Source organism: Electrona antarctica (assembly GCF_951216825.1).
Source record: "Electrona antarctica genome assembly, chromosome: 14".
NCBI lineage: Eukaryota > Metazoa > Chordata > Actinopteri > Myctophiformes > Myctophidae > Electrona > Electrona antarctica.
Genome location: NC_136795.1, coordinates 27,328,475 through 27,343,194, shown reverse-complemented (window position 1 = coordinate 27,343,194; position 14,720 = coordinate 27,328,475). Strand labels below are relative to the sequence as shown.

General features: G+C 42.3%; 3 protein-coding genes across 3 annotated transcripts; all 3 read left to right on the top strand.

The window, feature by feature from the left end:
* Positions 1 to 2,010: 2,010 nt before the first annotated feature.
* On the top strand, positions 2,011 to 3,372 carry LOC306937299 (GTPase IMAP family member 6). The gene is made up of 2 exons (XM_079520970.1): positions 2,011 to 2,074; positions 2,166 to 3,372. Exons 1-2 carry the CDS (start codon positions 2,029 to 2,031, stop codon positions 3,182 to 3,184), a joined length of 1,065 nt encoding a protein of 354 aa, XP_079377096.1. The 5' UTR covers positions 2,011 to 2,028; the 3' UTR covers positions 3,185 to 3,372.
* A 281-nt stretch (positions 3,373 to 3,653) lies between these two features.
* btr02 (bloodthirsty-related gene family, member 2) lies at positions 3,654 to 9,506 on the top strand. The gene is made up of 8 exons (XM_079520968.1): positions 3,654 to 4,015; positions 5,318 to 5,587; positions 5,727 to 5,801; positions 5,900 to 6,136; positions 6,840 to 6,993; positions 7,145 to 7,171; positions 7,281 to 8,624; positions 9,281 to 9,506. The coding sequence occupies exons 2-7, from the start codon at positions 5,321 to 5,323 to the stop codon at positions 7,823 to 7,825; spliced, it is 1,305 nt and encodes a 434-aa protein (XP_079377094.1). The 5' UTR covers positions 3,654 to 4,015; positions 5,318 to 5,320; the 3' UTR covers positions 7,826 to 8,624; positions 9,281 to 9,506.
* Positions 9,502 to 10,146, top strand: cldnk (claudin k; the record flags this gene model as incomplete). The annotated part of the gene is made up of 1 exon (XM_079520794.1): positions 9,502 to 10,146. One exon carries the CDS (start codon positions 9,502 to 9,504, stop codon positions 10,144 to 10,146), a length of 645 nt encoding a protein of 214 aa, XP_079376920.1.
* Positions 10,147 to 14,720: the final 4,574 nt, after the last annotated feature.

Sequence of the window (14,720 nt, the reverse complement as noted above, 5' to 3'; positions counted from 1 at the left end):
CGACAAAATGACAGCGAAACAGGAGAGAGTAGCTATTTTTGAGGGCCTCTCCTATGTACAGGTTTAATGTTTTTTAGTTCAACTAGACTTGTACGTGCCGTGGGCCACGGCCTACTTGGGAACGACCATTACATCACCGGCTATTAAATCATTGCAACATGATCGAGTTAGACTTTAATATATTAGAGTTAGATTAATAGAGGTTACACGTAAAACATACCTCATGTATTAAGTTTGAGTCGTTGCATTGTCACAGAATGTGATGTATGATGATGTATGATAAGAGTGTGTGCCCCTCACTTCACTTCACACGGGTGTGATTTTTATACTCTTCCAGTTCCAATTTTGTCTGCTCAGCTCAAGTCATTTCTTTGTGTCATCAGTGTCACTAATCACTTAAAATTCCACTTGTTTAATCTGTATCCTGACTGCTGACTGAACAAACACTCTATAGCCTATAGCAATGTAGGCCTACTATCACAAATTACAATATAGAGCTTTTTAACACTTATTTTAACCAAAGAAAATCACTTACACTACCTTTAAATAAGAAACATTATACAAAACATTGGTAGAGGATGAACATCTCAAAAATACCATACTTTTTTTAACGACAGCACAGAAAAGGAAAAAAAATCAACAAAGAAACAAAAATCAGTGGTGGAGTGGTGCAACTCCGTGTGGGGGTCCCCGTGGGGTCTCCGGAGGTTCCAGACCCACAGGACCACAGCCAGGGTGCCGGCCCGGTTCCGGCGAGCTGTCCCACGTCCGAAACGGTAGAGAAATGAGAGAGTTACCATGTGGGGAACATCCAGACCCCCAGGAACGTGCCCAGGGGGGCAGGTCGATTCCGGCGCGCCGCCGCCCCACGTCCGAAACGGTTGAGAAATTGAGTTGAGTTACGGTGTGAGTGTCCCTCTACTGTATCCTGTACTGTACTGTACTGTACTGTACTGTACTGTACTGTACTGTACTGTACTGTACTGTACTGTACTGTACTGTACTGTACTGTACTGTACTGTACTGTACTGTACTGTACTGTACTGGCACACCCGAAAGCATCATATATACAGTTAATATGTGCGTGTGTGTTTGTGTGTGTGTTAGGTTGCGCACAGGGGGTGAAAAACAACCATGCTATTTTCGTGCTCAGACGCACCCAGCCAGCTACCCAGCCAGCCACACACATAGCTCCGTAAGGGAGTGGTTGCACCACTCACAAATAACTGTACATTCGGATACCAGGGAAGCACAGTAAACAATAGCATAGTAAGGCAGGAGCTATTCAACTTTTTTGTAAAGAGAAGGTCCAATGGCTTTCCACCAACCCTATCACTGTGTTATCATAATGAAGGAAAGACAATCACATGATACAAAGACATAAAGATGAGACAAAATCCAAAGAGCTATAGGCTATCTAATCTCTCTAAACCTTGTTTGACGGTTGCCTATATATTGTCTATAAGAGCACTACTGGCTGGAGTTCACTGGGGGACACAGCTAAAATATTATCATATGTCCAAAGATCAAACTGACTAGGATAATTAGATATTGACTTCCCTGATTACAGGCACAACATTGTCTAGATCTAGATTAGTAATAGTTGCACGAAGTTATCCTATATAAATCATATGATTACTGTAATAAAAAAAAACCTTTATGTTCTTTTATTTACTCTCTAAAGAGCCATTGCTGAGTTGCTAATTTTATCAATCACATTTGGTTGTATAATAATTCTAACATTTTATAGCACCTTCCATACATTATATAATCATGTATTGCATAATGAGTGCTTGATTATCTTTTTTCTTTTGTATAAAGAACTAATCAATAAATGAGCATGTGCTCTCTGCCAGCCTCATGCCCTCAGGATATTTTCCACCAAATTTGAAATCTGGTGCCCAATCAGAGAAAGAGAGAGATGGAGAGAGAGAGAGAGAGAGAGAGAGGGGTTGAAAGAGAGGGGCGAGGGTAGGTATTTAAAGCCATTGATTGAACATTTGCATGCAACAGCTTTGCAACAAGTGAATGAAAGCGTCAGTGCAAACCTGCCAAATGGATAAAAGAAAGAAAGGTGAGTTTCCTTTGTACCAGTTATGAATAATTTTGACATACACACTATTTTAATTTCATTAATTATTTATGTATTCACCTGTTTTTGTTAGTTTTCACAGAACCTGAACTGAGGCTTATGGTGATCGGCAGCATTGGATCATCTCCGTTTCTATGTACCAATGCAATACTTGGTAGGCATCTGTTTTCTAAAGACACCACCAGCATTCCATGTGCAACAAAGTTCACTGGAGAGTTGGCTGGGCGACGAGTGGCTGTGATCAATGGACTGAACATCTATGAAAAAGACATATGCCAAGCCAAGAAGACAATGGAATTGAAGAGGTCCATGTGTTTGAGCATCCCTGGTCCTCACGCCCTGCTCATTGCATTTGACCTGGAGAAGATCTCCCCAAATGACATGTGGACCCCAAAGCTTGTGATGAGACGCTTTGGAGATAAATGTATCTGTCATTGCATGGTCCTCTTGGCTTACGGAGGAAACCCGGATAAAGTAAAACTGAATGACAAGGTGATGGAACTAATAGAGATGTTTGGGGGACGCTACCATGTCTTCAACAAGAACTGCAGGGATCGCAGCCGGAGCCGGGAGCTTCTGCAGAAGCTCGAGCAGATGGTGAAGTCTTTGGGGGGCGACCACTTCTCCAATAGGAGCTTCCGTACGGCGGAAGACAGTGTGAAGAAAGAGGAGAAGAAACTTAGACAAGAGAAGGAGCTAGAGACAGAGAAGGTGTGGACCGAACTGGAGAAACAGTACAACAGGGAGGGCTTGAACAGGCAGAAAGAAGCCTACAACATTGCTGTTGGGGAAGAGATCAGAGCCCGGGCAGAAGTGGACAACGACTGGCTCAGAGTCTCCCGGGCCAGAGGGCTGGGAATGGGCTTTTGTGCTGGGGTTGGCATGGGCGTCCTAGTGGGGGCTGTGGCCGGCGCAGGGATGATGGTTCTGTATGGGATAATAGGTGGTGCTGTGGGGGGTGCAGCGGGAGGTGCAGCCCAGGTGGCCATAAAACACATGGATGACAGAGTTGCACCTCCTGCCAGGCTCAACTTCAACTCCATCTTCATTAATCGCTTCTTCTCTGCATCTCCTCGTCCAGGAGAGGGATAAACAAACGTGATTACAATGAACAGTGTTGCATTTCATGTGATCTCTTATGTGGGAACAAAGTGTTAAGTCCGCACACAGCTCTGCTCCACAGTGTTTAATTTATTTTAAAACACTGGCATTGATTTAAAAAACACAGGTGTAGTTTCGGCCATGGTTGGCCTTCATCAGGTGACAAGATCAATGACAATGACAGCCTCCCCTATATGGTCGTGGGTCACGTCACGTGGCCGACGAGAACTGCCCTGTTTTCTTGTCCGTGTTTGTGAAATTGTGTTTGTTAAATCAATGCCCTTGTTTTAAATTAAATTTAACTGTGGAGCAGAGCTGTGTGCGGACTTCTCTCTTTTACATTACCTATTGTCCAGCACCAGCAAGGGACTGGATGTGCGCAAACTGCACAACCTGCCTGTTTTTAACAAAGTGTTAAAACATGTTAATTTATATCATGCACTTTTGGTACGTTGCTGTGGTTTCTTACATGTTCTGGTCAGATTCAAAACTGGATTTAGAAAATGTGTAACTTTAATTAGCCTTAGATCATTTCAAGTTTACATGCAGATTTTAACTAGATTGTTTAGCAATGGTTACTAGTTCTGTAAATCTCTCAATCTCTCTTTAGTTTTGTATTGCACTGGTTGACCTCCCCCGACAGTGGTCACTAGCTGTGTACATAATGCTTTGCGGGGTGGAGTCTTAACCTAGATGCCATTGTTTAAAGTACTGCCCCTTTCCCAAACAACACACACCTACATGTAAGTATACACCTGCCATAGTCCATTGTACTGTCTGAATTATCCAGAAACAGAGACTATATGTGGACAGCTGGTATAGGTAAGGTAAACTTTGTCATCCTCTTACAAGCTTATTTTATCAGTAGTTTGTAATTCTCTTTTTTAAAACTATACTTGTGTTCTGTCTTGATAATGATTAAACCATGAAGAAACTGAAACTAAAAAACGATTAAACTGTTGTTTAGAAATATTTTTAGAATCTTTATGTTCACCACATTATTGTTGAAATTTACACATTTTCATTGTATTTGAAGTAAAGAAAAAGGTATCATGTCTTGTGAGAATTATTCAAAAGAATTCATTAGCAGTAACCTGAAAGATCCTTTGTGTTGTGACTACCTGTTCTGCCGCATACTTTAAATCCTGAACAGTCAGTCACTCAGCGTCATCTTTCTCTCCAACTTCCTCTTACGAACCAAAATAATTCTATCCATTTCGATATTTGATAAATAAAACAGCACTGAACTGTGGTATAGTGCATAGTGCAACTACATTGTTAGAGGGTTAACATTTTACAAACGTGCCCTTCACGGCCATTAAAATGAACATAGAGTACATGTCATTCCTTTTGTGTAATACCATTATGTAACAGGAGGTGGAATGCTGCCCTATACAGCCCAGGGCATAAGTTCAACTGTGCTGAACTGAAAACTGTTGATCTGATTGATTTTGCTCTAGTGCTCTACTGTAAATGCTTATGAGTGCAAAAATAAACAGTTATTCTAAACTGAAAGAAAATCTTTCACAAATATTTGTTCAAAAACTGTTACAAGAATGTATACTTACCGTACTATTATTGTTTCTTAATATATACATTCCTACATGGTATTCAAATACATTCATTCACAGTAGGTTTGCTTTCAACAAGATACATTTGAGCTTGATTGTTTTCTTTGAAGCCAAGTTAAATGTGTATTCATCTCAAGTCTATATTTATATTGGTTTGAGCTTCATAACACATTTTCAACTATGTGGGATCTTTTTAATCAGTGCTTAATCAAAGTGTGAAGAAAGATCTGGCTACTGTATGCGAGACATATTTCTATTGGACATTCATAACTTTCTGTAACAAACTGGGAAACCTCTATGTGCCTTCCTGTCTGAAGGAGCAGAGAGATGTCACTGATGAGTCATCTTGAACAGCATACTACATTATTATACGTTGTTTAATATTAGTATTTATAATTCACAATAGTCCTTTTCACTTTTATACAATTATTTCCCAATACATTGCATAATTAATTACTCATGATATGGGAGCTGAGCAGAGACATGTAGCGCTGCCACATTCTGTCCTATTTGTCAATGCTGGTTTGTAAAAGGCATTGTCTGTCCTTTCCAGGGTATGGCGTCTACGATAGGCCTCCTCCCAGAGAAGCACTTCTTGTGTCATCTGTGTATGGACATTTTCATCAGCCCAGTGACCATACCATGTGGACACAGCTTTTGCAAGACTTGTCTCTGCCAGTATTGGACCCGTCACCAGTCTTACTGCCCCGAGTGCAAGAGAGTATTTACTCAGAGGCCTGGCCTCAGTGTCAACCACATCCTGGCAGATGTATCAGACAATTTCAGGAAGTCTCGACCAGAGAAAACACCTGTCGAGGAGATGGTAACTAGAATCTTGCTGCCATTTCTTCTCCTCCATAAAGCTATCAAAATAGTATAACATACATTAACCTGATATGTCTGTCATTGCTCATTTGTGTCTTGCTTTATTCCTTCACACAAACACGCACACACGCACGCAGGTATATGTTGAGCAACTGATTCAAGAGAGACTACAGAAAATAGAAAGGATCAAATGCTCTCTACAGCTCGTAAAGGTGCGTTCAAAACTACGTTATGAAAACACAACTACATTTTTTAAATTTCATATTGATAATATTATGATATAATGATGATGACCATGTTGTCCAATCAGACCTCTTGTCACCGAGAGGTGCGTGAGAGCCAGAGAGTGTTTTCTGCCCTGGTGAATGCCATGGAGAAGAGCCACAAAGCGGTCGTGGTGGCAATCGAGGACAGGCAGAGAGAGGAAGAGAAGAGAGTAGAAAAGTTTGTGAAGGAGCTCGAAAAGGAGATCATGGAACTGATGAGGAGCGAGAACAACGAATCTGTGTCTGAGCTACACGACGATGAAGGAGACGACGAGAAAAAGGTTGAGCACTGTGCAGTAGCATTCGGGGAGTCATGGTTGTGATAGACAAAAAGTGTAGTACTGTACTGTAGTACTGTACTTAAGTTCAATTTTGAGGTACTTTTACTGGACTAGTATTTCCAATTTTCAATACATCTCAGAGGCAAATATTGTACTTTTTCTACACTACAATTATTTGAAAACCGTAGTTACATATACATTTCACATTTTTTATGCATTTGAAAACTCGTGAAATTGGACCTTCTGTATAATTCTTTCTACTTTTGATACTTTAAGTAAATGTATATACCTTACCAATACCTTTACTCAAATACATTTTGAATTCCAGACTTTTACTTGTAACAGAGTTACTTCTACATTTCAGTATTGATACTTTACTTAAGTAAAAAATCACACCCGTGTGAAGTGAGGGGCGAAAATATATTAAAGTCTAACTCATGTTGATTAGGTGATGTAAGATGTAAAACAAACGGTGCCAACACAAACATTAAACGCCATTAACAATAAAGAGACAATATGACGTAATGAGTTACATTTTTCCCTTCATTGTCAATGGCGTTTACAAAACAAACATTGAACTAAAGACAAACATTAAACCTGTGTATAGGAGGGGCTAGCACACCTCAAAAATGCGAGTACTTTTTCCACCACTGTAAATTGCTACACTCAAAGTAATATCCTGCTTGTATATTACACAACACAGGGCATCACTTCAAGTTCCAACATATGCCCCTATAATATGAAGGATTGGTCCAAGGTTACAATAGAAGCTGATCCTTGTCTTGGGCTCACAAGACGAGCCCTTTCGGAGGAAATGGATAAGATAAGGGGGGAGGTGAACAGGCTCTGCAAATCAGGTTAGTGACATTTTTTGCATGGCCCATATATGATATCTCACTCAACTCATGTCTTTTAACATAAATTATTGTGCTTCTCATTGGCTGTGTAACCCAGATTCTACTGTATTGTTCCTATATCTCACTAAGATTTCAATTATTTCGTTTGCAGAACTAAAGCGAATCGAAAAATACTCAGGTAAGCATTGGGTGCAGGGACACGAACCAAAGTTTTGTTATGTTGTATTACCTGATAACAGTTGCTTGACTTCCCTCTGCATGTCTTTCTGTCCTTCATTCTGTCTCAGTGGACATTAACCTGAGTCCTAAGACGGCCCACCCTGCCCTGTGTGTCTCAGATGACAGAAAAGAGGTGAGACACACAGACAAGCTCCAGGAGGTGCCCGAAAATCCCAAGAGGTTCGACCGCGTGGCTAACACCCTGGGCAAGGAGAGCTTCAGCGGCGGGAGATATTACTGGGAGGTGGAGGTGGGGGAGAAGATAGAGTGGAGTCTCGGCGTGGTCAGACAGTCTGTGAACAGGAAGGGCAAGTTCACCGTTTGTCCGGCCAACGGCTACTGGACAGTGAGCCTGAAGCCTGGAGGCCAGTACGTGGCCAACACGTTGCCCGTCACCCTGCTGGCTTTGGGACAGAAGCCCACGAAGATTGGCGTGTTTTTGGATTACAGAGCGGGCCACGTGTCCTTCTACTGCGTAGACACTGGGGTCCACATCCACACCTTCACGGATACCTTTAGTGACAGACTCCATCCTTTCTTCAGTCCTGGGCGCCTGTACAGTGGCAAAAATACTGCCCCCTTAAAGATTATCTCCAGTTGCTGCAGCATCTGAACTTTTAGGAAATCTTCAGACTCTACATATTATATTTATATATTAATTTATAATTTTTTTATTTTATTCAGCTTCAATCATGCTATTTATTAAGATAATAACAATGAAGAATGGCCCACCGCTGACCCATTCCACTCCAGAACATTACATAACTATTTTCAACCTCTCTTTCATGAACATGAGCACAAAGGTAAGGAGCAACATAAAGCACATGTACTTTCTTCAACGTGAAGCTTCAGTGGAACCCACAAAATGGCAGTACAGGAGAGAGAAGGCGAGATGAAACAGAGAGAGAGAAAAGGCTCACATCATGGAACAAGAGGGCCCGAGATGAAAAAGAGGAGAGAATGGGTTGTTGGGTTGGATGGATGGTGGGGTGCAGGGTATGGGTGGGACAGAGGTTGCAGAGGAGCGGGGATGGAGGGCACAGCAGAACAGCGGGGCATTGTGCTCGCACACCAGGCACTGGAAGACACACTCGGACACATTCACGCATTCACACACTGACTCGGGCGCGCACAGAAGCGCGTGCTTCTGCCCACCGCACCACACAGTCTTGTGCTGGCATCTCGGAGGACAGCCCCCTCTCTCAGTCCAGTCCTGGTGTGTCGAAGCCGATCAGCACCTCTCTGCTTCAGTTCACCTGACCCTCTTGAGCGAAGATCCTCTCAGGGCCATCACCATCAACCTGCTCCAGGCACTCACAACGAACTTACTGGACCATAGGACTGGAAGACTAAAACCAAACTCTGGACCATCACCAAGGGAAGGCGTTTGACTCCAGAACGCTTAATTTGAGGTAAATCTCAAGCTGTCTCATACCGTACCAACATCTAGTAGTCAACTTTGGGGGGGAAATGACAGAGTAGAACTTTGTTTTAGTTATTTCAAAGCACAAATGTGTCATCATATGTAAATATGTATTCCCTCTTCCAGCATTGAATCTATATGCTTACAGTTTTAACCCAATGCTAAATGTGCTATACAAGCAGAAATTAAGTATATGAATTGATGTGCTATAAAGAGATGAGTTGATTCACAGTATTGGTAAAAGACTGTGACAGGTCGTCCTGGCCCACTCTACGAGTCTCCATGAAAGCTGCTTGTGTTCAGAATCTCCTCATGTTTTTCTGAGATTATCCACTCACCCGGCCAGGCGTAGCTTGACACCCACAGCTGTGTGTCAAAGGAAGCCATTCTCTTTGCTCTTCACTGGAATCCACTCACCATGGCCCTCCCAGCTTGTTTTCCAAATATTTATGATAAATATATGCTCCATGATCTTTTAAAATCTTACTCGTGTTATGCTAATTGTATCAAGTAGTAATCCTGTTAAGAGTCATTCATATTTGTTGCTATTACTATGGTGTGCACTGCTGTGCAGCACTACTTGTGTAGTGGACAAAATGTACTCAAGAGCTGGAGTCTAACCAGCTTTCCGTTTTTCTGTTTCAGGTACCCGCCCTCGTCTGCCCCAAACTGACCTCAGCAGCTCTCTGACCCTATCACAGGGGGTCCAGTGGACCAGAGTCTACCACACATTTCCAGCCGTATAGAGTGCCCTGACCTAATCACGACTCTTCTCTGGACTATAGTCGGGCCTTGGTGCGGCAAGGAGAGAGACAGATTTCATATAGCCAAGACGAAGCTAATTGATCCAGACTACACCTGTTGCCATGGCAACCACAGGCATGCAGTTGATGGGCCTTATCCTGTGCATCATAGGCTGGGTTGGTGGGGCACTAGTGTGTGCCATGCCCATGTGGCGAGTCACTGCCTTCATTGGTAACAACATAGTGGTGGCTCAGATCATCTGGGAGGGCCTTTGGATGACTTGCATTGTGCAGAGCACAGGTCAGATCCAGTGTAAGGTGTACGACAGCATGCTGGCCTTGCCCAGTGACATGCAAGCTGCCCGGGGTCTAACGGTGCTCTCCATGTTGATGTGTGCCCTGTCTTTGGCTCTGGGTGTCGTAGGAGTCAAGTGCACCAAGTGCATTGGTGTGAACAGCCTAAAGGCCCGTGTCGCTCGCATCTCTGGTGCCATCTTCGCCATCGCAGGCTTCCTGTACCTTGTGCCCATTTGCTGGACTGCCCATGCCATCATCAGGGACTTCTATGACCCACACGTAGCAGCGCCACATAAGCGTGAGCTGGGCCCGGCCCTTTACGTCGGCTGGGTGGCCTCTGCCTTGATCCTTATAGGGGGGTCCCTGCTCTACGCTGGATCCAGTCCTCCTGGCATGCCTGGCTCTCCCACCTTCAGCAGTGGAGACAGCAGTCCACGTAGGGCTGCCTCACAGGTCAAAGGTTACGTCTGAGTGCGCACATTTTTTTTGAATACCCCAGACCCACAAATCCACTCTGACCAGTGAAAAATGAAAAACCTTTCTCTCCCTCTCTCAATATTCCTCTTTTTAATTATTTGATATTTAATGTTGCCATTTTGCCATTTTCCATGGAAAGCTGCAGGAGGCTATTTGGGGAAATCTGAACTCGTTTTATTATTTCATACGCATGTCCTCCGATAACCTTGTTTGCTCTGTTTGTCAGTGTAAAATACAATAAAGTCTTCAGTCTTCCAATTCCTCCGAAGGAGAAAATTGTGTGTATTATGTGTGTCTTATAAACAGTAGGTCTTCTTTTAAAAGCAGTTTCTACAGCACATGTTTTATTGAATGGCTTGTTGCATTGCATGTGTTTCTCATTCATGTGAACAATAATGAGTAGTGCTGTGTTGATTGGGGCAGAACAATAGAACAATAGGGATGTGTTTACGTTTGTCTGTGGTGCCATACTGTTGACAAGTGTCTGTGTGTGTGTGTGTGTGTGTGTGTGTGTGTGTGTGTGTGTGTGTGTGTGTGTGTGTGTGCTCGTGCGTGCCTGCGTGCGTGCCTACGTGCGTGCGGGCGTGCGGGCGGGTGTGCGTGCTGGCAAGAGAGAGAAAGCGTGTGAGAGAAAGAGAGAAATTATGTGCGTAAATTGTCTTTAGCCCGATTATTCTCCACGATCCAGACATCCAGTAATGAAGAAATAGCAATAATAATAATAAAATAATAATGTTAATCGTTGTCCCAAGATTACAAAGACTTACAGACGGAGCCAGACCAATAAACCAAACACACAATCATGACACTCTTCTGACAATGGAAGACAATATCATACTATATATATATATACATAATATATATATATATATATATATATATATATATATATAAGATCCTTTGAAATGCAGAAAAATGTAACCGAATGAAATACAAAGTGTGAGTCTGTGTGTCTTTGTGTAAGCATGTGATGTGGGATGATCTTAGCTCACTATGGAGCATATCTTTATTCATGAGACATTGTTGAGATCTCTCAGCGTCTTGTGCTACATTTCTTTGATTTGTTCATGATCCCTATTTATTTAAAAAAATCCAGCTAATTCATATTAACCACGTATAACTTTGTTCTATTGATTATGAGGACATTATTAACACATATCATCAGCAATATATAATGGTTATTGGATTTCAAAATTTCAATGGTTTGTACTTTTCTAGTTGACAAGGCAAGGAGCACGGCAGTTTTATTTGTATAGCACATTTCAACAACAAGGCAATTCAAGGGGCACCCCATGGCCCAGTGGTCCAGGCGCGCACGCTGGCCTATACTAGTGGTCCAGGCACATGCCACATATATAGGCACTCTGGCCCATGACGGCGTGTCATGCGTTTGAGTCATGTGTTCATGACGGCCTTTGCTGCATGTCTGGTGTCTCCCCTCTCCCTCCCTCTTTCCTGTCCGTCTTGTAATTATCAATAAAGGCAGAAAGGTCAAAAACAAATCTTAAAAAAGGCAATTCAATGTGTTTTACACAGAACATCAAGCAAAGGAAACACAATTGAAAAATTATGAAATTACATTTGGATGCATAAAACAAGTAAAAATGTAGATAGAGTCACAGTGCAGATAGAGAAAAAAGAAAAACTAGAAAAAGTGCCCCTCGGGGCACAGGTCTCCACCAGGGCAGGTCAGGTTGTAGCCTCCTGCCTGGTGGCGCTATAATAGGCCAATGTGAAAAGGGTGCCATTTGTTCTTGCCTTTGAAGGCAATTGGATGATTTGAGGCATTTTGTAACAAAAAAGTGTCTTGCAAAAATCCATCTGTTGGTGGCGCTATAACAGGCCAATGTGATAAGGGTGGGTATATATTCCTCAGCCTAGTAGGAAAGTGCGTGAAAGATTTCACGTAAATTGCACGCTGCGTTCATGATTTGAGGATTTTTGTTCAAAACTGGCCAGTCCTGCAAACTTTGAAAGCCAATGTTAGCCAATTAGGATGGAATATGAAATATCGGACAGATCTGCCTTGAGCACATGACTATAGAGATACTGTGTAACGATTTGCGGGATTTTTGGACAAAATCTGGAGGAGTAATAGCAAAAAATGTGTTTTACAAAAGTCGGCCTCCTGGTGGTGCTATAACAGGCTGTTCTGGAAAATTTGGGGCAGAGGTTCATCATTGGCATCTAGGGAATGTGTGTGCAGTTTTGCATGGAACGGTGCCGAGATTAGCTGGTAACGGACGGACACACACACACAGGGGGCGACTGTGGCTCAAGAGGTAGAGCAGGTCGTCCAATGATCCATGGGTCGGCGGTTCGAATCCCGGCTCCTCCTGGCTACATGTCGAAGTGTCCTTGGGCAAGACACTGAACCCCAAATTGCTCCCGATGTGCTGGTTGGTACCTTGCATGGCTTCCGCCACCATCGGTGTATGAATGTGTGTGTGAATGGGTGAATGTAATGCACAATCTATGTAAAGCGCCTTGGATAAAGGCGCTATATAAATGCACCATTTACACACACACACACACACGGACGGACGGACGGACGGACGGGCACACGGACGGACGGACGGAGTGCAAAACATACAACAATTACAACAATAACTCAAAGTGGCAGACAGAAAGATCTTTACTTGTGTTTTAAAAGAAATAAGAGTGTCAGCAGTCCTGCAGTTTTCTGGGAGTTTGTTTGTTCCAGATACATGGTACATAACATAATGCATAAAAACTAAATGCTGCTTCGCTTATTCTTGGTTACAGGGACAGGAAGCAGGCTTTTCCCAGATGACCTGAGAGGTCTGGATGGTTCATGATATTGTACAAGTACAAGATCAGAAATGTTACCGTATTACTGTAGATTTATCAACTCTAATAAGCTAGCCCATAATGGTGACAGCATACTTGGCTCCCGTTCATTTTCTGCCACCGTCCTTTTGTAACGGCTGAGGGCAGAGCACTGACAATGTCACTGTACTGAGCATTACAACACCACGATGACAATGGACACTAGTGTTCCAAGTACCAGGTAGTGACTCATGTATGACCTAAGTAGGCCTATATACCAATGTTGGAAATAAAGTAATGCTGTGAATACAGTAAGGCAGTTTGTGTCATTGTGTGCAGATAGAGCATGAAAACTGCACTATGGGCAATAAACAAGCAGAGCAACATCTTGCAGGAGCTTCCAATGGAGTCAGTGTACATTCTGTACCAATAGCAGTAGACTACACAAAACAGGCAATGTTTTAGGGGAAATCTGCATGTCCTCCGATAACCTTGTTTTGAATGAAAACATATTAATGTATTGTATACCTATTATTAAATTGATTGAGCCACAATTCTAAACATCTTATAATTTTGAATTAAACATTGAGTCATTCCAGGACATATAATGCCATGTTTTCAGCATGTTTTCTATTCTTCAATAAAATATATTATTTATACACAATTTAGCCTATACCCCTTAAATGTATAGGAGTGTTATTCTATTTTAGAAATAGAACAACCTCCTGTGGACAGGTGTTAATACACTGTAAGTGTAAGCAATGCATCTGGTTCATCCAATGTGATTGTGATGTCCATGTCAAATAAATAAACATAAACTGCTACACTAGAAATTAGAACAGAGCCTTAATTGGTAGTACTATACTAGTCATTGTTGGTGGTGACACATGGCATGACACAACACAAATGTAGCAGCCTATGCCGGTATGTCAAAATGTCTCAAATGATTTTCTCGTGAATTTCTTTAATACAATTAGCATTTCTTTCATTTGTTATAACTAGAGGAACATGCCAGTGGAGAATTTAATGTATTAAACTAAACTTTCCTGTTGGGAATATACACAAATATAGAGGTAGCCGTAGCCCGTAGATATAAGAGAAATAGGGCAGCATCCTTTGAGTTGCAGTGACAAGATTACATTTACTGAACAATGTTGATTGATTGATTGATTGATTGATTGATTGATTGATTGATTGAATACTTTATTAAGAGTTTGCATAAGTACAGAGGTAAATTTGACAATGATTGTTAAGGATAACACAAAAAGCCATAGGGGCTTGTTTCCAATTTGGTCCTGTGTATTCAGTTCATCAAGATGGTATGGGCGGCCGAAATTAGTTTTCTCAGACGGGTGGCTGGCATCTCCCGTAGAGATAGGGTGAGAAGTTCAGTCACACATGAGAGACTCAGAGTAGTAGAATCGCTGCTTCTTCGCTTGGAAAGGAGCCAGCATAGTTCGGGCATCTGGTAAAAATGCCTCTCAAGCGTCTTCCTATAGAACGTTGGGGCGACTGTGGCTCAAGATCTAATAGTAATCTCAGCAAGGCAAATGGCTTCTTGGTTAGAGTGGGTGACAATGTTATCACACGTAAAGATGAAATTACCTACCTAGGTTCCATCCTGGAGGCTAATCTTTCCGGTGATAAAATGGCCACCAACGCAATCAAAAAAGTCAACCAAAGAACAAGATTCCTTTACAGGATCTCCTCACTGGTCGACAAAAACACCTTGAAGACCTTAACAGGAGCCCTTGTACAAGGCTTCTTTGACTATGCAT